At 42.9% G+C, this 23,195-nt stretch overlaps 1 protein-coding gene across 1 annotated transcript in view; it reads right to left on the bottom strand.

Annotated features, from left to right (window-relative positions):
- Nucleotides 1-980: 980 nt before the first annotated feature.
- The window catches only part of LOC148039799 (protein SAWADEE HOMEODOMAIN HOMOLOG 2-like), a 42,985-nt gene continuing 20,770 nt past the window's right edge, over nucleotides 981-23,195 (bottom strand). Inside the window, exons 7-9 of the mRNA XM_087694071.1 lie at nucleotides 10,341-10,484; nucleotides 3,327-3,446; nucleotides 981-1,795 (exon numbers count right to left, since the gene is read on the bottom strand). Coding sequence (XP_087550197.1) covers nucleotides 1,691-1,795; nucleotides 3,327-3,446; nucleotides 10,341-10,484 — 369 coding nt within the window. The 3' untranslated portion in view covers nucleotides 981-1,690. The remainder of the gene's footprint in view (nucleotides 1,796-3,326; nucleotides 3,447-10,340; nucleotides 10,485-23,195) is intronic.

Here is a 23,195-nt window from a genome sequence, read left to right on the forward strand (position 1 = left end):
ATGGAAAGTCTCAACAAGAATTGGCTACTCCCACTACCTGTTCACTATGCTGAAAGTTAGCAAGGGGCCCCACAATAACCAGCCACACTTTACATCGACCACATCTCAAATAATTCTCAAAAGCCCACTCCTGCATCAACAGGAAATTGGAACTTAAGATTTTAAGCTCTTAAAAGGAACCACGCAGTTTTTCACAAATGACAAGCAACAAACATCAGCACCAGCATAAATCCCTTGGCACTTTGGTTATGCTTGCTGTAATAAATAGCTGTAGATTAGGTACATATTTTCCCAAAATTTGTCAGAACAGATCCTACTGCAATTGCACAATTGATCAGCATTTTTCTCCACAAGATGACAACAAATGATATAAGTCCCCCTATTATGCAAACGCAAGAACACCTCTATAATCCAGAGTCATGAACACCTGACCTGGGTGTTAATGCCAGCCTCCCCCTCTTTCCTAGTCCTTTGGACAGGTCTCCCACCGGGATGTAAATTCCATCATGCATCAGGTTCAACACATGAAAGCCCTGTATAATAGACATGCATTACAAATACTCAATATCCTTATACACCCTGAAGCCATTGCCAGATGTGCCAGGCCTTTGAACTTTCTAAACAGGCAGCTACTAGTCGACCATAACCAAGCTTGACAATAATGAGCTGTCACTGAATTTGGAACTCCACAATCAGATAGGGCTGCATAGCTTTGCTGTCCTCCTGTGGTGATATCCCAGAGATAATAAATGTGTACTTCGTTATGAGTAACCTCCTGAAGACGCTCTTTCCATGCACTCATTGAACTCTTTACACTATTATAAATGTATACTTCATTATAAGCTACTACCCATAATCCACAGTCACTGTGCTGAAAGTTAGCAAAGGGCCCTACGATAACCAGCCACGCTTCACATTAACTACATATCTCTCAAATAATTCTCAAAAGCCCACTTCTGCATCCACAGGAAATTGGAACTTCCAATTTTAAGCTCTTAACAGAAACCACACAGTTTTTCATAAATGAGAGCAACAAACATCAGCACCAGCATATCCCTTGGCACTTTGGCTATGCTTGCTTTAATAAATAACTGGCAATTAAGTACATATTTTCCCAAAGTTTGTCAGAACATATCCTACTGCAATTGCACAATTGACCAGTATTTTTCTCCACAAGATAAGTCCCCCTATTATGCAAACGCAAGAACACCTCTATAATCCAGAGTCATGAACACCTGGCCTGGGTGCTAATGCCAGCCTCCCCCTCTTTCCTAGTCCCACTTTGGGCAGGTCCCCCACTGGGATGTAAATTCCATCATACATGAGGTTCAACACATGAAAGCCCTGTATAATAGAGATGCATTACAAATATTCAATATCCTAATACACCCTGAAGCCATTGCCAGATGAGCCAGGCCTTTGAACTTTCTAAACCGGCAGCTGCTAGTCGACCAGCTTGACAATAATGAGCCATCACTGAATTCGGGACTCCACAATCAGATAGGGCTGCATAGCTTTGCTGTCCTCATGTGGTGATGTCCCAAAGATTATAGATTTGTACTTCATTCTGAGTAACCTCCTGAAGACACAATTACGTACCATAAGCTATGTAGTCAAGCTTTGAGGGCTTTTAGGTCAAAACTTCCACTGCCTGAAAGTTTGTGTTGTTAACAACATTCCACACTCCAGATTATCGTACTCTCAGATCCTTTATAGCATTGCCAGCTGATTGTGAATGTTGGACACGGTACTCCGTTTCTGGTCTACGACATACCTTCCTCAAAGGTACCACATCCTACATCAAAATGAAAAATAATATTAAATTAGCCAAGTGCAGAAACAATAACAATAATAGTTCTGAGAGAAGCTATCGATTCTGTGCACTGCTCTAGAAATGCAACTCTAAACAGCAGAAAACTACACGTAGAAAAAGAAACTGCTATTTTGTTTAACAAAAATGCATGCCCTGAACCTCTTAGTTTGTAACCACCATGTCCATTAGTAGATACAAGTCTCCAAATAAAAACTATTTGGAGTGGTTTATAGAAACGAAGAGCATTTTCAAAGCTCAGTTTTGGCAGCAGATTCCTGAATTTTAAAAGTGTACTTGTGTGATTCTGCATGATGATTATTCCTCCAATTCTGTAGAGAGGTAACATAGATTTGTTAAAAAGTTAAAACTTGCAACACCCAAGCTGGATCATGCAGGCATACGTACACAAATGCAAGAGACACAAACGAGTTTACAGATCTGAGAGTATGAAAAACATTTTATCATGCCATCAGCAATGCCCATGCAGCAAGAGGGTAGTGATCTAGCACCAAGCTAAGATCCAAGAAAATGAGCATGTTGATATGCCAGTTACTCCCTTCATTTGTCATAACAATTTTTCCTTCATCTGGCACAATGAGATATTTTAAGGTTACTGTGGGAAAATTTGAGAGTATTGTGCAATATAGGAAGGAATGAGATGTTGTTGCTCTAGTTTGACAAAGCCTCACTGGAGAAATAGAAAGAAAGGAAAGCCATCATGCTAAATAGAGCATATGGAACTTTTTTTGGAGCTTCGTCAACTGGCATATATATCGTTTTTGCTCAACGCAACCCCACACATTTTTATGGTGGTTTTTTTCTCTCAGGGAGCAGAGCAGGGCCGCCAGGCCCCTGGGTGGGGGGAATATATAGAAAGATGTACACAAAAATTAATGCCGTTCCCATTCCCTGATCTCAGCCACACCCCCAGGACCCTGCCAATTGCAAGGGGGCCTGGTTCCATCCTCATTCTCATTCCCTGTTTCATGTTCTTATGGCTTGGGACCAAGAAGCAATGGAAATATCTGCAATCCATGGTCTTTTTGCTCATCCTAACACATAAATACATGTTTTCATTCAGTATAGAATCCATATTACACTACCAGTATAGATCACCCTAAAAGAGCTATGAGTTCAATACATCCCACATGTTCATTCCATTGCAATTAGGTTGGATACTGTGTGTTCCATAAAAGCCTCTCAACTTCCGGTAGAGCATACATATTACACTACCAGTATAGATTACCCTAAAAGACCTATGAGTTCAATACAATCCACATGTTCATTCCATTGCAATTAGATTGGATACTGTGTGTTCCATAAAAGCCTCGCAACTTCCAACAGAGCATCCAATTCCTGCTTTCTTGGATAGCGGTTAGCTGTTTCATGCCCTTATCACTACTTGCATCTTTCCAAACACCATATAACATGACTCTGTCTTGTGGTAACTTTAAGTGCTTAAAGACATTATTCAAGCTTCAGATTCCACAAACATAACAATTGAGGGCCATACCGTTGAGCCATCATGTTGATATTCGACATGAAATCTGCATCTGCATCCTCTGATGTCATGTCTCCGCCTTTCTACATCTACAACGTATGCATCATAATACAGTGCCTGTTTATTTCCTTCCTGATGCAAACACAAGTTCTTTGTAAGCATGCAGCCAAATTTTCTGATGCAGCAAACAATGTTAAAAGAATTTCAAGCAATAAAAATGTAACCCAATGTCAGAACAGTAATGCATTTCAGAACCATAAAATGGGGACTGAAGACCCATTTGCCTGATCATGGATTCAGCAGGATCAGAACAGAGATTATAGCTATCAGCACTTCATGTAAGAGCCTGAAGACTACTTGTCAGAACAGTAATGCATTTCAGAACCATAAAATGGGGACTGAAGACCCATTTGCCTGATCATGGATTCAGCAGGATCAGAACAGAGATTATAGCTATCAGCACTTCATGTAAGAGCCTGAAGACTACTTGCACAGGACCATACAGAACTTGCAGAAGTGGAATACAATGTACAAAGTACAAATCAAGTTCAACTAAAATATAGAGCCTAATTGGAATCATAGTGTCTAGCATGTTGTAATCACACCAGCTACAATAGTCGCAAACAGGGTGGTCTCATAATCATGAATTGCAATCATTACACGTGATGATTGCTGTGCTCGCAATCATGCCTCTCAATTATGTGCTCACAATCATGATACTGCAATCATCCACTTACAATCATGATTACTTGTGGATGTGGGGACTATAGTACTCATGACTTGCAATCATTAGCTCCACACTCACAATAATTAGCTACATGCTCACGTAAGACATGGAGCATACACACCGCAAGCATGCAAACATTATACGCAATAATTAGCTACACTCGCAATCATTAGCTACATATGACACAATCATGCATAATAGCTAAAGCCAAGGGAATTGTAACGGATTAGTTCTATGCACTGGCTTGCAACACTATTTGAAATGAGGATAACAAAGAGAACAAGGAACAGAAAGGTGAATGGGAGGAAAACAAAAACCATAAGGGCTCTTCAATTTCCACAAGGTCTACCAGAAAAACAAAATAATTTGTGATAAACAAGATAGCACTTTATAAAGAAAAAGACAGAGACTGGTCTGACTAACCAAATTCAGTCATTTGCACCCTGATGGCAGCCAGCTTACATATGTTTTCTCTATGCTTTTAATGACCATCAGATGTAGTGGAACAAGAGAGTGTGCTACCAAGAAATTGTCAGAAGTGGATGCAACAATGGAAGCATGGGAAACTGCTGTAATAGATTGCTGAACATGAGAGAGAGAGAGAGAGAGAGAGAGAGAAAGAGAGACACAGCAAGAGAACTCAGAAGAAAAGAGATGCTCGGGAAATGGAATCCATATACCAAGACATGCGACAGTATAGAAGTAATGTGAGTCACCAGCTGGGGGGCACTAGCACCTGCTCCCTCTCCCCAAGAACTGTCAGGTGATGAATGAATGACTGTGGAAAAGGAAGCCTGAGACTATATAGGCCAAATAAATGCCATAAAATATGACTGGTGGGCCAGCATTAAATGTTGGCGGACTTGCTGCAAATAATGCCAAATCATAATAAATGCTGACATATAAAATGTCTAAAATATCTCTGGTGCCCAACCTGTTGTACCACAAGCACAAACCCACCCATGAACTGACTAATCTGCTAACACCCTCTCTCAAATCATGAGTGACCTGAAACAATACAATATACAATGATAATGTCTCATCATAGTACATACAACAATGTCCATCAAAGTAGAACCATGGATACCCAAGTAGTGGGTGCGCAAGCCACCACCAAGGTGCCTGGGAGAGAACTTGATGTCGATGTCGATCGTACTAGCTCCTGAAAATAGAGAAGAATCATAGCAGCTCTCGTGATCCGTCAACAATGTCTCTAATGTAGCACATGTGACCATCCTGTCACCAATGCCTATACATAAATGACCATGAATGCCCCTCCTTTGGCCAAACCGCCAAAGTATCCCCTCATGTGAGCTCCAAACCAAAGCCACCCGCTCTCTGTCAAGAAAAAAACAGCTCAACATGAACCCGAATGTCAATCCCCACTCCAGGATTTGTACCCGCCAGACTTTGATCAATACGTGAGGGAAACCCTCTCTGGATCCTATGCACCTATATAGAAGTATAGATGAGATCAAACTGCCCCATCACACCACCCTCTCACACTCCCTCTCTAGCACAAGGAAGTTGTGAGGGATGTCCACACCACCTACACTAGCAAGTTGGAAGGGAAGCCCCTACAGCTATCACCCTAGCTGCATAACTGGAGCCCGTACCTGAACTTGTAGATGAGGAAAACCCACGGAATCCTCTAGATGTTGGGATTCAATGGAGGTTAAATTGCCCGAAAGAGAGCCAAACCTCGGAATTCAAAGATAGTGTGTGAAGAACTTCAAAAGTAGTAGGGTTTCCCTCTTGAAACTGGAGATACAAGTGTCCCCCACAAAAGCTAAAGAAGTAATGGAAGCCCTTTTTGAGTCCCCCTCTAAAGGAGATAGAGAATCCAAATGCTTAGGATTCACGCACTCCTAGGTATTATATAATGAAGTACCCCCGGTCGTGCCGAAGAAGATATCTAGGCCTCGAAAGCGGAAGCTGAAGAACGCCCAAAGGTATCTTCTCGAATCTGAGCAAAAGAGGGTGGGATACGAGGCAGCTTAGGGTGAGCCAAGGATGGGTAACAGTCACGAGCTCTCAATGGAGTGGATTGTTGAGGAAATGTGAGCCACGGTAGCCATTGGACCCAAAAATGGGTGGGGGAAACCTCCGTGTAGTGTGATGGTCTCCACCAAGACTATCGCCTTATAAAGTCTTACAGCCTCTGTCGGCTCTAAGTCTCGCATCAAATGTGTTGTCAAAAGATGACGTACCAGTGAGACAATAGGGTTTGCAGGAAGGAGCACGGAGTGAACCCGACAAACATGGAGAAGAGAAGAGAAGAGAGAATAAACTCTGATGAATGGAATGATGAAGTTCTGAATCAAGGAGTGAATGTGATACAAGGGAACAAGGGTGTCGTAGCACAGGGAAGATGATAAAGACAGCACCACGAACAGCAATGTCCTCCTGAAGGGGTGTGAGGGTAGTGGAGAGGCTAGAGAGAAGAGGTGACGAACTAAATGAATCAGCCATAAAGAATGAGTGAGAGAGTGGCCTATAAATAGGCAGTGAAGGGTGAAGGGTATCTCAACATGTCTTATTGCCTTGAGCGTAGTAAGCTAAGAACTAATGCAGAACAATCTCTATGGTGGCCAAGAAAGGAGAGGTAGCACAAGGAGTGCCTAGTGGAAGACGCATATACTTCAGTGGCGTAGGAAGCAAAGATCACTACTAACAATCTTCGGGGGCGTGACCGTTCTTGACACAATAGGAGCACCCAAGAGACAAGAAATCTATCAATGGAGACTCCAAGGTGATTTCGTACCTTTAGTACGATACGTTCAGTACACAAATATGTATAGTATGGAATGTACACAAATTTTAAGAATAAAATACGTTGTTTCATACATTCATTAAAAACATGCATATAAAATTGTATATAAAATCAGCCTGCACATATAAGATGTGCAACTTAAAGATAGATTATGAAGAGGCCTAGGCATTGTGGAGAAGAATGAGGAGAAAGAAGGAGAGCGAGAGGAAGAGGGATTTGGAAAAATAAGAGGGTGTAAAATCTACGATTGAAACTTGAAAGTAAGAGAGAGGGAGAGGGATAGAGAGGGAGAGGGAGAGGAGAAAGAGAAGGTGAGAAAAGGAGAGGCAGAGAGAGAAGGATAGGAGGAAGAGAAGGCAAGAGAGAGAGAGAGAGAGAGAGAGAGAGAGAGAGAAAATAGGGTAATTAAGGAAGATAGTAGCTTGAAAGTTGAGCTCAAGAGAGAGACATTGATGAAAAAGGAGGCTGATTTGTGTGCTGAGATAAGGGGAGGAGACTACCCTTTTATAAGGGCTGAAGTGAGGGGAAAAAGAAGAGGAAGGAGTATGAAAGAGAGAGACTCTGAAAGAAGAGAAGTTTGAATGTGAAACAGGCCAAAAAAAGGGACAAAATATTTTAAAAATGCACTAATGGACATTTTAAATGGTAATTTATTTTGAATATAGTTCAAACACAAGCAAACCGTATGGTACTGTACGAAACAAATGTACAATACAATACCATACAAACATACCATACGTGCACAGAATGTAACCCTAGGAGACACCATGGTACCGGTGTGCCAACCTGTAAAAGGGAGGGTGGGAGGGAGAAGAAGGATATCTCCCAGTGATATAGCGAAAGTAAAGTAATAATCACATGTTGATGTTGAACCTACAATCTGTCTTTGCCTTCTCCAATGTAGAGGATCTTTGCAGCTCATTGAGTGCCTCTAGCTCTGATACCATGTCAAGAAATGACTGAGCAACCAGAGAGACATTATGGTTTGCAGGGAGAAACATTGCGTGTGTACAGCAAACACTAAGAAGAGAAAAGAAACTCAGATGAGCAAGATGGTGAAGGATTGAAATAATGAAGTGAATTTGATAGAAGCGTGTTGTAGCACGAAAGATACCTTGGAGTAGGGAGACTGCCGAAGAAGCCTTTGAGTCTACAAATACAAGGATGATAAGGTGCCACCCGGAGCAAGGAGACTACTGAAGAAGAGGAACCCCTAAATCTAGAATGCAGGGATGAAGACTGGTGCCTAGAGCAAGGAGACAGCCAAAGAAGCCTCCGAGTCTACAATCACACGCCTAATGAGCTCGATGTGAGACCAAGTGGTGATGATGAGCCACAAACTGAAAATGCAAGTGTCAACAGCCTTTGATGCTGGCCCTTGGGTGAGGAGCAGGTCGCTAGCTATGATGGAGATCTCATAGTAGCAAACACACATGGGTCGAGTCTCTTGGACTGCCAAACGCAAGGTACAGAGGCTGCAAATCTGACACCAGGATGGAGTTTATGACGCCAGCTGATGAGGACACCCCTAGGCAGCCAAACATAAGGGGAGCAGTGACACCTGAAGGATAGATGACACCAAGCAGGCGGAAGCTGACACCAGAAGGGTGTGGACTCCAAACGCATAGGAGCACACAAGAGCTGTCACCGATGATGGAAGGGAAGCGCCAGCTGAGGAGGGAGGCTGCCACCAAAATGCAGCCCAGATGATAGTAGAGGCTGGTGCCTGACAGTAGGAGATGACAATGAGAGAGAGAGAGAGAGAGAGAGAGAGAGAGAGAGAGAGAGTCTGATGACTGATGGGGCGTGGGAGAAACCCACTGAGGAACGAGGTGGGTGGGCTATAAATAGACAAAAACTGTCTAGAGGGGCACTCGTATGAGGACGCCAGCTGTCTAGGGTGCACCAGACTGGGGGCGCCCGGCCCCCTTTTGGGGCTGTTCACTGAGTGAAACCCTAAAATGCAGGGACAAAAATAACTGGGGAAGGGTTTCTCAAAATGTGTGCACGTGCACACATCAGCTGGCAGTAATAGCTAAAGCAGCACCAGTCACTCAAAATGTGTGCACGTGTCACACAGCTCATGAGAAGTCACTATGCATGGCAGTCTAAACATAGAGGCAATACCAAAAAAGGACCGTCTTCTGCTCTTAACAGGTGTCGGTACAACATGGCAATAAGAAGTCATGTAACTAACTGATTAGCTCCTTTATTGCAAGTGTGCATTTTGATTGTGGGTATTTCATATGCATGTTCAGCCCAAACAGCATTTGAAGAACAGCATTGCTAGGGAGATCAATATTGTGACAGAGGTAATAGCAACTTATGAGGAAGGACCGTTATAACCAACCTGCTTGATAGGGTTTTGGCCACCTTCTTATGGCAAACCTAAAATCCAACACAGATTCTTCGAGAGGACCCTTGTGATAGCAACTTATGAGGAAGGACCGTTATAACCAACCTGCTTGATAGGGTTTTGGCCACCTTCTTATGGCAAACCTAAAATCCAACACAGATTCTTCGAGAGGACCCTTGTGACATGCTTAGGTGATTTGTCTGCTTAAATTGATAGTTAACAGAGCAGCTCAAAGTTTAGGCAAGCTATTTTGTAGTTAGTCCAACTGCATGGAGCAAATCCCCAAATTTAGGGTTACATGGAAGCCATGGATCACAAAAGAAAGTGATTATCAGTTGTTAAATAAAGCTTAAACAGCTAAGGTCTGCCATATAGCATCTAACTGAGGGGTCCAATCAATTTGTAAATATGGTTGCACATAAAGCAAATCCTCAAGTTTAGGGTCTACATTGAAGTTATGGATCACAAAAGAAAGTGACTGTCAGTGGTAAAATAGAGTGACTTTCAGTGGTAAAATAAAGCTTAGACAACAAGGTTTGCTATGTAGCACCTAATCTAGTTGTCAAATCAATTTGTAAAGATAGTTGCACATGAATCTACCAAACTTTCAGCTCTAAAAGGTTGACATCAAATCAAGCCTGCATCCTGAAACTGCCCACACTGTTTTCTGTAAAGTATAACAAAATGCATTGACTGGTCCTGTCTACCCTAGATCTACAAAGCTTTTGCAAATAATACAAAAAAGTTTTCATTGAATCAGTAGCAAACAGAGAGCCTGAGCATTAATTGCATGAAACTTGGACCTGAGATAACTGACCAAGTAATGCAGTTACAGCTTCAGGAAACAACAAACCAACTCCTAAAACCATGACAATAATAAATTATGGGAACAATGATCACTAGGAAATCCACCAAAAAATAAAACATAAAGTCAGATAATTTGATTCTCTCATTTTTAGGTATGGCCACAATACAGTATACCATGCACAGAATCCCAAAATAACTGGCATACACATTTTCAAATAGTGGGTTGTTCAATGCTCTATCGGTCTTTTGCTTACTATAGTAGGTCCACAGATCATAAGCAGCAGACAAAGAACCCTGTTGTATCTCAAAAGATTCTATGACTAGTTATGGATGTATTGGACTGCAGTTGGAAGGCAGGAAAACCTGGAAGCAGAGAATGAGATCTCCTGGAAGAACTGAAACACACTCAGATGCTTCACATGGCAAGGATCGCTGTCGCACACCACTTCTGACATTCACCCATTCATCGTCCTCAGCACCAAAACCAACAAACCGTACCCTGACCTCCTGCAGCACCAAACAAGATAGTTATAGGGTCATCTTTCCGCTGACTTACATGCTATAGTCGCTAAGCCAGGATTTAAAACAATATGGCAGTTTCACATGATCCTCAGATAGAATATAGGCTAAAGATCCACAACTTATTGCAACTGAACACTTTCACATGATATATTAAGAAGGGCACCACAGTTGTTAATTATTTAGTATCACTACTTGCACCACTGGATATGTCAGTGCTTTATATTGGAAGATGCATTGCATTTGATGAAGTCAGATAAGAAACTAAACTACAGTATGGTTTCTGCATGAGTCAACCCCGGAAGTATGAAATGTTTGGGTAAGTAATGTACAGAAACTTGAGTCAATACACTTTGACCGAGGCTAAAAAAAACAAGCCTTCACACCATCTTTGTACCTTCTCCCACCAATTCTGCACTGTTACCCTCTTCTGCCTCTGCTACATTCCTTTGCCTCCTTGCCTCCCTTCTCCCACCTTCATTCTGCACAGATCCCTTCTTCCTCCTCTACTACCTTTCTTTGCCTCCTTCCCTCTCCTTCCACCTTTCATCAACCCCTTGTACCTTGCCACTGCCACTACTCTCCTCTCCCTATCCTCCTATCCTTCTGAAACATCCCCCTGGGATCCAACCACCACAACAAGAGACAACATAAGCCATACCCACAATAAGGAAATCATAGGTACTAGACATCAAACTCACCTCCCAGCCATAGAGTCAAATGGGCTCACCCTCAAGCGTAGAGCCAGTAGCATACTAGCCCACACAATCCTCCACTTCCAAACATGAACATGGCGTCAAGAAAAGTGGTAGAGTGTCTGATACAATGTCAAGAAAAGTGATGGGATGGTATGCACTCATACCATATCAAAGAGACAATAGGGTTTGCAGGGAGAAACACAGAGCAAACAATAAGATAAGAAAAACTTAGAAACGAAGAAGAAGAAGAAGAAGAAGATGATGATGATGATGATGATGATGAATCACTAAATCATGTTGAATGAATGAAGCTGATACAATGGAGCAAAAGCTTGAAGATGACAGCACTATGAAGGGATAGAAACGTAGTCCTTTGGGCAGAGGTGTCGATGACAAGGGAAAGAGCTGCTCTATGGAGGCAGCAAAGCAGTCCTCCAAACAGTGGAATGTCAGAGTAGACACTGTCATGAGCTGTCAAAGATGAAGGATATGCTAAAATCTCTCTAAGATGCAGCAGGGTAGAGAAGAAAATGCAAAAATATCTAATGAAGATCTCTCAATGTCAATGGTTGCAAACAAGCGACTACTAGGCAGCCCTTCAAGAGTGAAGAAAACACAAAAGTGCAGGTACCTGATGCAAGGCTAATAAATAGGATATAACCTGCTATAGACGGCTTGGAACTACTATGAATGCAACCTTCATAAAGTGGCTGATGGCTGGGAACTATCACCTGGGTGCTTGGGTGGCAGGACAAGCTGGAAACATACAATAACAATTAAGTTGATCTGTTGTACCAGTCCAAGGAGGAGAGAAACCAGCAAACACAGCAATGGAAATGATGAAGATTAGGTCACTAGGTTGTGTGGACTCACCCCACGAACTGAGATATCTGCCAAGGTAGGGGTGTGGACAGTAGTGGTAAGAGGGTTGAGGCTTAAGTTGTTGTCACCAAAGGTGGTGATACTTTTTGTAGTTGCTTTCCTTATTTACTTATATAAATATTTTATTTTTCTTTTCTTTAGTTGCTATTGCTTTTTACCCTTAGAGTTCTCTTGGATTAAGCCGGGATCTTTGGATGGCCAGAAGAGGTAGCCATTGGGACAAATTGGACTAATGGTTTGTCTGAGCCCTAGGACCGATTCCATATTGAATGGGCACTAAAGAATAGAATGCTAGTGGTTTGGAACTGTGTGCTTAGCTTAGCCACTAGAGATGGTGCAGGACAATGAGCCTGGCCAAACCAAACAGAAAGGATATAAGTCTCACATTTTTACATCAGACCATCAGGTCAATGAAGAAAAAAATAGAGATAGAACTAAAAGTCTATCACAAGTCTAACTCTAAAATGTCACTCAGAAAGGACAACTGGAGTGGTGCCAACAATATCCAGCCAAGGAGCACCAATGTCAGGAAGAACCAGATCAGCTAAGACCATAGAGGAGATATGTCATAATACTACCACGAACAAGGGCCACATGATCATGGATACCCGATACTAAATAAAAAATGGAGGCATTCCGAGTACGCCAAATATGCCATAGGGCTGTCCATCTAAGGAAATTGAAAAGCCAAGAATAATCTAAATGCAAAGAAGACGAGGAAATCATCTTTCTCATAATCCACAAACGAACTGATATCCGGTGTTGAGCTGCCGCGGACCACACATGGGAAACGAAACTCCAAATTTTTCTAGCAACAGGGCAAGAGACAAAAAGATGAAGTATTGTTTCATCGCATGTGTACAAAACACACAACGGCCAGCAGAGATCTTACAGACACACAATACATAGCCAGTTGGAAGACCCCCAATTAGTAGCCTCCACATGAACACTTTACCCTGATACGGAACCTTAGACTTCCAAAGCTGGATAGATCTTTCCTACCACTTCTTTTTGCTGTCACGAGAATGCCATACTTTATTAGCCTTTTCCATGACCCATCTCTTGGCCTTGACCATTTGATGATAAATCTGGTTAGCTGACCTTTTCTCAAAATCATCAAGAATCACAAACTTCCAATCACGCCATGGAGAGGACTACTATAATATTGGGAAAGGGGAGAACCTCAAAAGCATGTCCTGTATGGACGACCAAATGTCTATTGAAGGACATGGATCTCGAGCTTGGCTGTAGCTATGGAGGTTGGAATGTAGTAACTAGGACCATGACAACATAGGCAAATGACACTAATTGTTACTTGATTAAATTAGGTTTCAAGATAGAATGCCTAGACTCATAAACACAATCCCGAGTAGGACATGACAAGGACTCACAATGAAGTACAAAGTACAATAGCATTGCATTGAAAAGTGAACCAAGTACATACCTTTATAGCTTTCCAGCTTCTCCACTCCCACTCTCCTCACTTTTTTTATGGGATACAAGTCTCCTCATCATGTAGCATACATCATTTGACCTATTTTCCAATACCCCCCCTCAAATGATGAATTCCTACACTTGTTGGTTTTTGCCCCCTCACATGACATGGCCCGAGAGACTAGCTCATGGACACCCTAGTCAAGTCAAGCTTTAAATTTTACATTTTTTGGCAAGGGTTTTTTTTTTTCAATACAAATCCACTAAGGGAAAGAAAACATCCACTATGGGAAAAACATGATCCACTATGGAAAAGATACAATGAAAATTTCTTTAGAATAATCTTTCAGAGTTTTTGATGGTGGCGGAAGCATCTTCTTCTTCTTCTCCTTCATTCATAAACTAACCTTGATGGTGATCATCTTGCACCTGTTGTGCTCTCTTCTTGTGGAAACATTCACTGGCTATATGGCTAGTCTTGCCACAGTAATGACAAATAATTCCGTCCTTGTTGATGTTGGTGGTGAATCCTCGACCACGTCCTTTTGCTGCATAAATACCCTTGGTGTACAAAAGGTTATACCTTAAGCTAGTTTCTTTTACATCCTTGCTATGAGTCCTCAATGTCTTTGAGTGAGAGACTGGGAACATGATACGCACTAAGTCCTTTCAAGCACATGGAGGATCGATTGGCACCACGACCTCTTGGAGATCGTTGCAATGTCAGCGGCAGTCTTCTCCCACTTATTTTAAGGTACAGTGGCTTCCACGACCTACAGATCTACAATCCGCTCCATCGAGAGACAATGATTGTTTGATACCGTCTCCTCGTCAATCTGCTCCTTCAAGTGACAGTGGTTGCTCGACTCCTTCCTCTTCTTCGGCTACCCAGTCTGCTCCACTGAGAGACAGCGACTATTGCCCACCTCTTGCTCATTCTGAGCCCCACCCTTCCCCACCCTCAACTACTTAGGTTCGAGAGGCCACCTCTAGGAGCTCTTTAGCACCCCAAATACCTTCTTCAGCACGACCGGCGACACTTCCTTCGTCATCAAACATTTCGGAGTCCGTGATCCATGAGTTTTTGGATTCTTCTTTGCCCTCAGCGGGGTCATCTACTTCTTCTTCGACTTTAGCGAGGGCCCCTCCACCTCCCACCTTAAAGGGAAAACCTACACCACATGAAGTCCTTCACCCATCCTCTACTTTCTTAGGGTGGCTGTCTTCGACTAGTCATCTCTTCTATTGATATCCAAGATCTTCAAGTACCACCTAGATCGGGACCTCAAAGGTTCAGTCGCGACTTGGTAACGAGGCCTTCGTATTCCTTCCAACATGGATGCATGGAGCTAGTGGCTTCTCTCCCGAGGTTAAGTTTCGGGTTCTCCAGTTCACTCTATCTACTATTCTTTACTGCAGGTTCCCTTTCCAATGGAAATCTTGGATCTTCGAGATCCTCTACATCTTCTTCCTCCTCTTCTTCTTGCCTTCGTCCCTTGGTTAGCATGGAGCCACCTCCCGAGATCGAGAATAGGTATATCCTTATGGTTCTCAATACCACACAAAGTCTGACATTCCTCCTATGCATTGCATGATTTCATCACCTATGTACTAGGGCGCTTGGGCAAGTAAACAATTTCCCCACAAGAGACATTGTCCAAGTGGCACCTGCTACTTTATGGCTTTCACGTCTAGTGGGAGAGCTTGGCATCACAGAGTTACCTGTTCTCCATTGTGATAGTCAGAGTGCTATTATGCTAGCACGGAATCCTGTCTTTCATGCAAAGACAAAGCACATACATTTGAAATCTCACTTCATTAGAGATGTACTTGACAGCAAGAGCATTGAGCTTGTCAAAGTGCATACAGATGATAATGTTGGAGCGCGCGGGTAGCGGAAGCGTGAAGATTTGCAGCAGAGGAAGTGAATAGGTGAGTGAGAGTGAGAGTAAGAGTGACGAACAGATTTTGGGTATACCAACAATGTATCGGTACACAAAGAATAAAATGTATTTATACTTGGGGCCCATAAGGGTGCATTCACATGTACAACATAACAATACACGTGTAAAATACACGGAGGTGAATAAAGGACCTTTACATCCCAACAACCTCCCACTTAAAGGTCCGGAGTGAACCTTTAACCAACTCCCACTAGTCGTATGCAATGCTCATGCTGAGCCTTGCCTAGACTTTTAGTGAGAACATCTGCAAGATTGTCCTGTGTTTTGATCTTGGTCAATGTGATTAGACCATCCTCCAGAATCTGTCTGATAAAGTGATATCGCACATCAATATGCTTTGTGCGTGAATGATACATGGCACTTTTAGCCAGATACACAGCACTCTGGCTATCACATCCCAACACTGGAGTACTCTTAGACATGCCGAGATCCTCTGCAAGTCTGCTCAACCATATAGCTTCCTTAGAAGCTTCAGTTGCTGATATGTATTCAGCTTCAGTAGTACTCAGTGTGACAATGTTCTGCAACCTGGAGCACCAAGAGACGGCCCCTCCAGCAACTGTAAAGACATACCCGCTAGTGGACCTGCGAGTATCTAAGTCACCTGCCATGTCTGCATCACAATAACCCTGCAAATTAAGTGCACCCTGCCCATAGCAAATACACTTTCTTTGTGTACCCTTCAGATATCTAAGAATACTCTTGATAGCCTCCCAATGTGGTTTGCCAAGATTTGACATAAACCTGCTGACAACTCCCACTGCATGAGCAATGTCTGGACGAGTAGCCACCATAGCATACATAAGAGAGCCACAAGCTGATGCATAAGGGACTCCCTTCATAGCATTGGCTTCCATGTCATCTTTTGGGCAAATTGGAAGATCTCCAAAATGTAGTGATTTTTATCATAGCCTCAGCAAAAGTGATCCAAGAGAATCAATGATTTCTTGATAGAGCTCATTTGGTAGACCATTGAAACCTATAAGGCATTTTTCCTTTTTGAGAGTTAAAATGGTATATTTAATCTAATATGAATCTAAGGTTTACCCACACGGTCTAAGATGGCCTAAGAAAGAATTGAAGGTGTTATTGTAGGCTCAATCTTAACTCTAGTCAACATATTTTTTGGGTTGCTAGTTGGGAAAGATGCTTGGCTAGAAATCATATATGATTTTAGGGTTGTCTTGTATTGTTGACGTTGGGTGGGCAGTAAGATCTAGTAGAGGGGTAATGATTTGTATTTCTTTATTTTTATTAAGGATGAAAAACATTTCTTTGGTGGTCTTGTCAACTCTTTTGACCCATTATCTCTTTAACAAAGTTTAGAGTTTTACTAAGCTTAAGGTATGGAGGTAAAGGTACTCTGAGAGGCTTAGCTTCAGCCATATTAAATCTGTCCAGTACCTTTTCAATGTACTTTTCTTGAGATAAGAACAGCAATTTCTGTGTTCTATCCCAACGAATCCTCATGCCCAATATATGCTCTACATTCCCCGAATCTTTCATGGAAAAAGCTGATTTCAGCTGATCTTTGAGAGCATCCAAGCTAGTCTTTCTCTTCCCAGCTAACAACATATCATCCACATACAAAACAAGTATGATAGGGCTGCCATCTGTATCCTTTTTCATATACAAACAATGATCTGCATGGCTGCGCGTAAACCCATGAGAGAGCATAAAAGTGTCAAACTTTTTGTACCACTGCCGTGGTGCTTGTTTCAGGCCATATAAGCTGCGTTTTAGTTTACACACCAACTGCTCTTTTCCAGGAACTACAAAACCCTCGGGTTGTTTCATGTAGATCTCCTCATCAATGTCACCATGTAGAAAAGTTGTTTTCACATCCATTTGGTACAGCTCTAAATCCAATACAACAGTGAGAGCAAAAAGCACACGTAGTGTGGTCATCTTCACGACAGGTGAGAAGACCTCCTGGAAGTCAATCCCTTCCTTCTGTGCATAACCTTTGGCAACCAATCTTGCCTTGTACTTGGGTTTCCCATCAACTGTCTTTACTTTGTAAACCCATTTGTTTGGAAGAGGCTTTTTTCCTTTGGGCAACGACACAAGATTCCAAGTATCATTAGCATACAGAGATTTAATCTCTTCCTGCATAGCTAGCTCCCACTTATTGCTGAATTTTCATGACTTAGCCTCTTTATATGTCAGAGGCTCACCCTCATCAGTAAGCATCACATAATGCAAAGAGGGGTCATACCTATGTGGCTGCCTTCTTAGGCGTGTAGACCTGCGTACCCAATGATCCACATTCTCAGGAATCGGATCTACATCTCGTGGCATGTTATTTTCAGCATTTATTGGCTGCTGTAAGCCATTTTCAGCATGCTGTTCATGCTGTACAGCACCTTCATTCTCATTTCCAGCACCTGCATTTTCATAATCAGCAAGTCTATCTTGCTGTCCATGACCTCCCTGTGCTTCTATTTGCTGTCCATCATCATCTGGCTCAAAGATAACCGGCTGATCATCAGTTTCAGCCTGTGGTACAGCACCATGAGGCTCATCATTTGAAGTAATAGGTGGCTGAGAATTCTGAAATTTGACCTTTTTCATGTCTTCATCAGAGGCTAAAGTACCTTTCAGCAACTTTGCCTCATTAAACACAACATTACGGCTGCGAACAATTTTCTTGGACTGAGGTAGCCACACTCTATAGCCAAATTCACCCTCATCACCATAGCCCATTAAAATGCCTTTGGTGGATTTCGGGTCAAGTTTATTCCTCAGCTCATTTCTAACATGCACAAAAGCATCACAGCCAAATATTCGTAAATGGTCATATGAGGCCGGTTTGCCAGACCAAACCTCCTCAAGAATGCCATTATTTAGGGACCTGTTTGGAGAGCGGTTGCAAATGTGAACCGCAGTTTTAAGTGCCTCTCCCCAAAATTCATGAGGGAGATTAGCAGTGGACAGCATGCACTGCACTCTCTCACATAGAGTCCTATTGTATCTTTCAGCCACACCATTTGAAGAAGGGCTGTACGGGGCTGTAAGCTCCCTCTAAATCCCATGCAAGTCACAAAAGGACTTAAATTCATTAGATGTGAACTCGCCCCCATTATCAATTCTCAAGCATTTCAACTTTCTACCTGTCTGAGTGGTCACGAATGCATGAAATGTTTTAAAAACAGCAAACACTTCACTTTTCTTTTTCAACAAATAAACCCAAATCTTCCTAAAACAATCATCAATAAAAGAGGCAAAGTATGCAGCACCACCCAACGATTTCAAAGGCATGCTACATACATCAGAATGCACCAAGTCCAATAAATTTGACTTACGGGAGACACCAGAGTAAAAGGAATTTTTCATTTGCTTTCCAAACTGACAGTCATTACAAAAATCAAGTTTTAGAGCCTTTTCCATCAACCCTCTTCAAAGAGGTAAGAACATCAAGACCTTTCTGGCTCATATGGCCTAATCTCTTATGCCATAACTCCAAATGACAGCCAGTTTCAGTAACTGCAAGAAACTTGCCATTCAAGGCTTTACAGTGCAGACAATACAAAGTGCCCTTCTTGATTCCTTTAGCAATCAGCATGGAACCCCTTTTTAATTTCCATAAACCACCACCAAACAGTGTGGTGTAACCATGCAAGTCAAGCTGTCCAACAGATAGTAAACTCTTCTTGATGCCAGGCACATATCTGACATCTTTCAACACAAGTTCTTGCCCATTATCCAAAGACAAGTGTATGGTGCCAATCCCATCAATGCTACAAGCATGATTATTTCCAAGGTAACCTTGCCATAACAGCCTGCATCAAAAGTAGCAAAACACTCCAAGCATGGAGTCACATGGAAAGAGGCACCAGAGTCTACAATCCAAGTCTGAGTGACACAATCATCAACTAACAAAAGTGCATCAATCACATCAGCCTTGGTGATCTGCATATCCTGCATGTGACATACAAGGGCATCATAATCCACTGCACATAATACATCAGCCTCTGCATCTGAGAGCTCCTCTATGACAACACTAGAGGCCACATTGGCCTTTTCCTTGCCTTTACCTGCCTCAGATGCATCTGTCTTTTCCTCCTTCTTTTTGTCTCCTGCATTCTTCTTTCTCTCTTGTTCCTTCTTGTAATACCTGCAATTAGGCTTCTTGTGGCCCTTCCGACCGCACTGATAGCATGTAACATCACTCTTTTCTTTTCCTTTGCTCTTGCTCCTGCTTCTCTGTCCAGCATTTGCATTTTTCTTTTCAGCCCTGCCTCTAACATTATAAGCTGAGTTGCTGCCTTCTCCACTAGACTTACGTCTAATTTCTTCATTCAAGATGGAACCCCTCACACCATCATATGTGAGATTGGGGTTATTGCTGAGAGAAACAACCAAAGTCTCCCAAGAGTCAGACAATGTCATGATCAAAAAGATCGCCCTCAACTTATCATCAAAATCCAAACTTGCATCCTTGAGCTGATTTAAAATGCCAGTAAATGCACTCAAGTGCTCAGCTGCAGGCTTGGACTCATCCAGCCGCATATTCACCAACTTACGCATTAAATGCACCTGATTAACAGGTGTGGTGATCTCATAGGTAGTCTTCAACTTCTCCCATATTGCATAACCAGTGTCTAAACCCTTAATGTCTGTCAAAATGTCATCAGTGACACCCATCTTTATATAAGCCACAGCCCTTTTATTGACTTTGGCCCAATCCGCCTCAGACATTTGTGGGGGATTCTCCATTTGCAAAGCATCCTCACAATCCTTTAGGAACAGTATGCCCTGCATACGATCTTTCCAAAGATCAAAGCCCTGACCATCAAATCGCTTGATTTCTATCAAACTTTTAATGCCAGAATTGGAAGAAGTTGCAGCCATTTTTCACAAGTACAAGTGTAAAAGCACTGAACTGCAAGAGCACAAGCTAAATCAGCAAATACACTGCTGTTCTTGCATAACCAGCCATAATCCTCTGCTGTTTTGACATAAACCAGCCACTGCACAGGCAAATAATGCAGAAATTTATCAAATTCTGCACAAAATCCCAAATTTCCAGGTCCAAATGTGCGCAAATGTCACCCAAACTGACTCAGTTGAGCAAAATTGCATCAATACATGAAAAGCCCCAATTTTCCTTGGTCCAATGCCAAGAAATTTTACTCGGATGAGCAAAATTCCAACAAATTTTGAAAAATCCCCAAATTAATTGAGGTCAATGCGCACAACGTCTGCAATTTCTGACACAGATGTCACTGTCAAGCATAAACAGCATCAAATCTGGGAAAAGCCCCAAATTTCCAGGTTCAAATTTGACCAAATCTGAGAACTGTGCTTGCGCGCGCAAACTCCCGTCAGTGGCCAAAGGGTTGCTTGCAGTAAACCTTAGAAAAATGTAAAAATTTTTGGAAGAAAAATGTGTCGAACTGCAGCCGTTGACTGTCGCGCTGCCCATCAGATGCCACGCAGCCTTGCGTGAGCTGTTGCCTGCTCAGAAAACGTGCCAAAACTGCATCGTGTGACTGTGCAGCCTGCACCTGGTGCCACGCAGCCTGTCACTGCAGTTTTTGTGACCAGCGTTGACCTGTGCAGCCTGCGCCTGGCTGCTCGTGACCTGTTCGTGACTGCCTGCCTGGTCAAAAAACGACCTGTCCCTGCCTGCCAGGTCAAAAACGACCTGTCGCCTGTCTATCAGGCTGTCGCTTGCACAAACGTGACCTGCAACACTGTCGCCTGACTGTCCAGCACATACACGTGCCTGAAGCAGTGACGACCTGACCTGTATGAGTGACGACTTACTGATTTCTCGCGAGCGAAGAGCTGGTGATGTCTCACGCGGACTTCGAGGAGCGCGAGCACCTTGACATTGCTCTGATACCAGTTGTTGGAGCGCGCGGGTAGTGGAAGCGTGAAGATTTGCAGCAAAGGAAGTGAACAGGTGAGTGAGAGTGAGAGTAAGAGTGACGAACAGATTTTGGGTGTACCAACAATGTGTTGGTACACAAAGAATAAAATGTATTTATACTTAGGGCCCGTAAGGGTGCATTCACATGTACAACATAACAATACGCGTGTAAAATACACGAAGGTGAATAAAGGACCTTTACATCCCAACAAATAATCCTATAGACCTTCTCACGAAGGGTCTTCCAGCAGAGCGGTTTGCTCATTGCCGACAGATGATGGGAGTTGGATAGATATATTTATTTCAGCTTTGTACATACTTAGACTTAGCCGATTCTTTTCTCCTCTTAAGGCACATTGCCTTTAGGTGGGAGGTTGTTGGGAATAAAGGGCCATCGTGCCTTTTATATGTGCACGGGTGTGAACACACCCTTAGCACATTGTACTTTCATACATATATCTATCTAAAACCTAAAGTGGTACACTTGTCCTTGTACCGAAAAAACGTGTTCACTCTCTACTCTGCTTACTCACACTCTCTCTGTCTCTCTCTCTGAGCGTAAGGTCTGCCTACCTCTATCTCTGTGCCTCATCGACTCCTACAGTAAGGATGGCCATTAGCAACGAGTATGACCTTTGGGCATCATAAGGTCCGTACTTCTACAAATTGCCACAGTGCAGTGTCTAGTGTCCTTAGTAGTCGTAAATAGGGAGCATGTTGGCGAATCGAATCATACTAGAGATGGCCTAATCAATCCTCCTCATACCCTTTGGGGCGAGGCGGTGGCTCCTGCAGTTCACATCTACAACCATTCCCTGACTTATACGTTATAGGACATAACTCTCTACGAGGCTTTCTTTGGTCGAAAGCCCTCTGTGTCTCACTTCCGCATCTTTTGATATGACGCATTTGTCCATGTGGACAAGAAGAAGAGGAAGCAAAGCTTGACTCAAAGTCCAAGAAGCTCATTTTCATGGGCTGCAGCACTACCACGAAGGGCTATCAGCTCTATGACATAGAAGCTTAAGGTGAGCAGGGATGTGATCTTCGACGAGGCTGGACCTCCAAGGTTCCTATTGATGGTTCTATTGCAAGTGATTTTGCGTCATCGATTGACCCTCAATTCGGCTCCTCCCCCTCCTCCTCCACCCTCTACTCTGGCTTCCCTACCACCTTTGACAAATGCAACTACTGCTTCATCACTTACTTCCACCCCTTCAGCTCCCCCCCCTCCCCCAAATCCTTCTAAGGCTAATCAGCAATCAAAAGGGGAGCCTTCTTCAAATGAGGAAGATTTACCTTGCCTTGGAGAAGGGGAGCCTGTTGAGAAACCCTTCACCGGCAGTTTGCGTTTTTGCGTTTCTGCGTTTTGCGTTTAGGGTTTGCAGCCCGGGCATCATCCTAGACTGACTGTGCCTATCTATAGGCCACTCTCTCATTCATTCCTTACGGCTAATTCATTTAGTCTGTCACCTCTTCTCTCCAGCCTCTCCACTACCCTCACACCCCTTAAGGAGGACATTGTGGTTCGTGGTTCATGGCTGTCTTCATCATCACTCCATGATTCAGATCTTCATCATTCTATTCATCAGAGTTTCATCTCTCTTCTCTTCTCTTCTCCATGTTTGCCGAGTTCACTCTATGTTCCTCCCCGCCAACCCTACTGTCTCGCTGATACGTCATCTTTTGACATGGTATTAGAGTTGGATCTACTCAAACAGCGGCAAAGATCCTCCACTCCAGTGAAGGCAAAGACCGATGGCAGGTTCAGCTTCCACTTCTCTTCTTCTTCCGCTGCATCAAAATCTCGATTTTGCAAATTTTAGGTGTTTCAGCTTGCTGC

This window comes from Lygodium microphyllum, chromosome 2 (genome assembly GCF_053477565.2).
Source record: "Lygodium microphyllum isolate KBCC chromosome 2, Lygodium_microphyllum_v1.1.10, whole genome shotgun sequence".
NCBI lineage: Eukaryota > Viridiplantae > Streptophyta > Polypodiopsida > Schizaeales > Lygodiaceae > Lygodium > Lygodium microphyllum.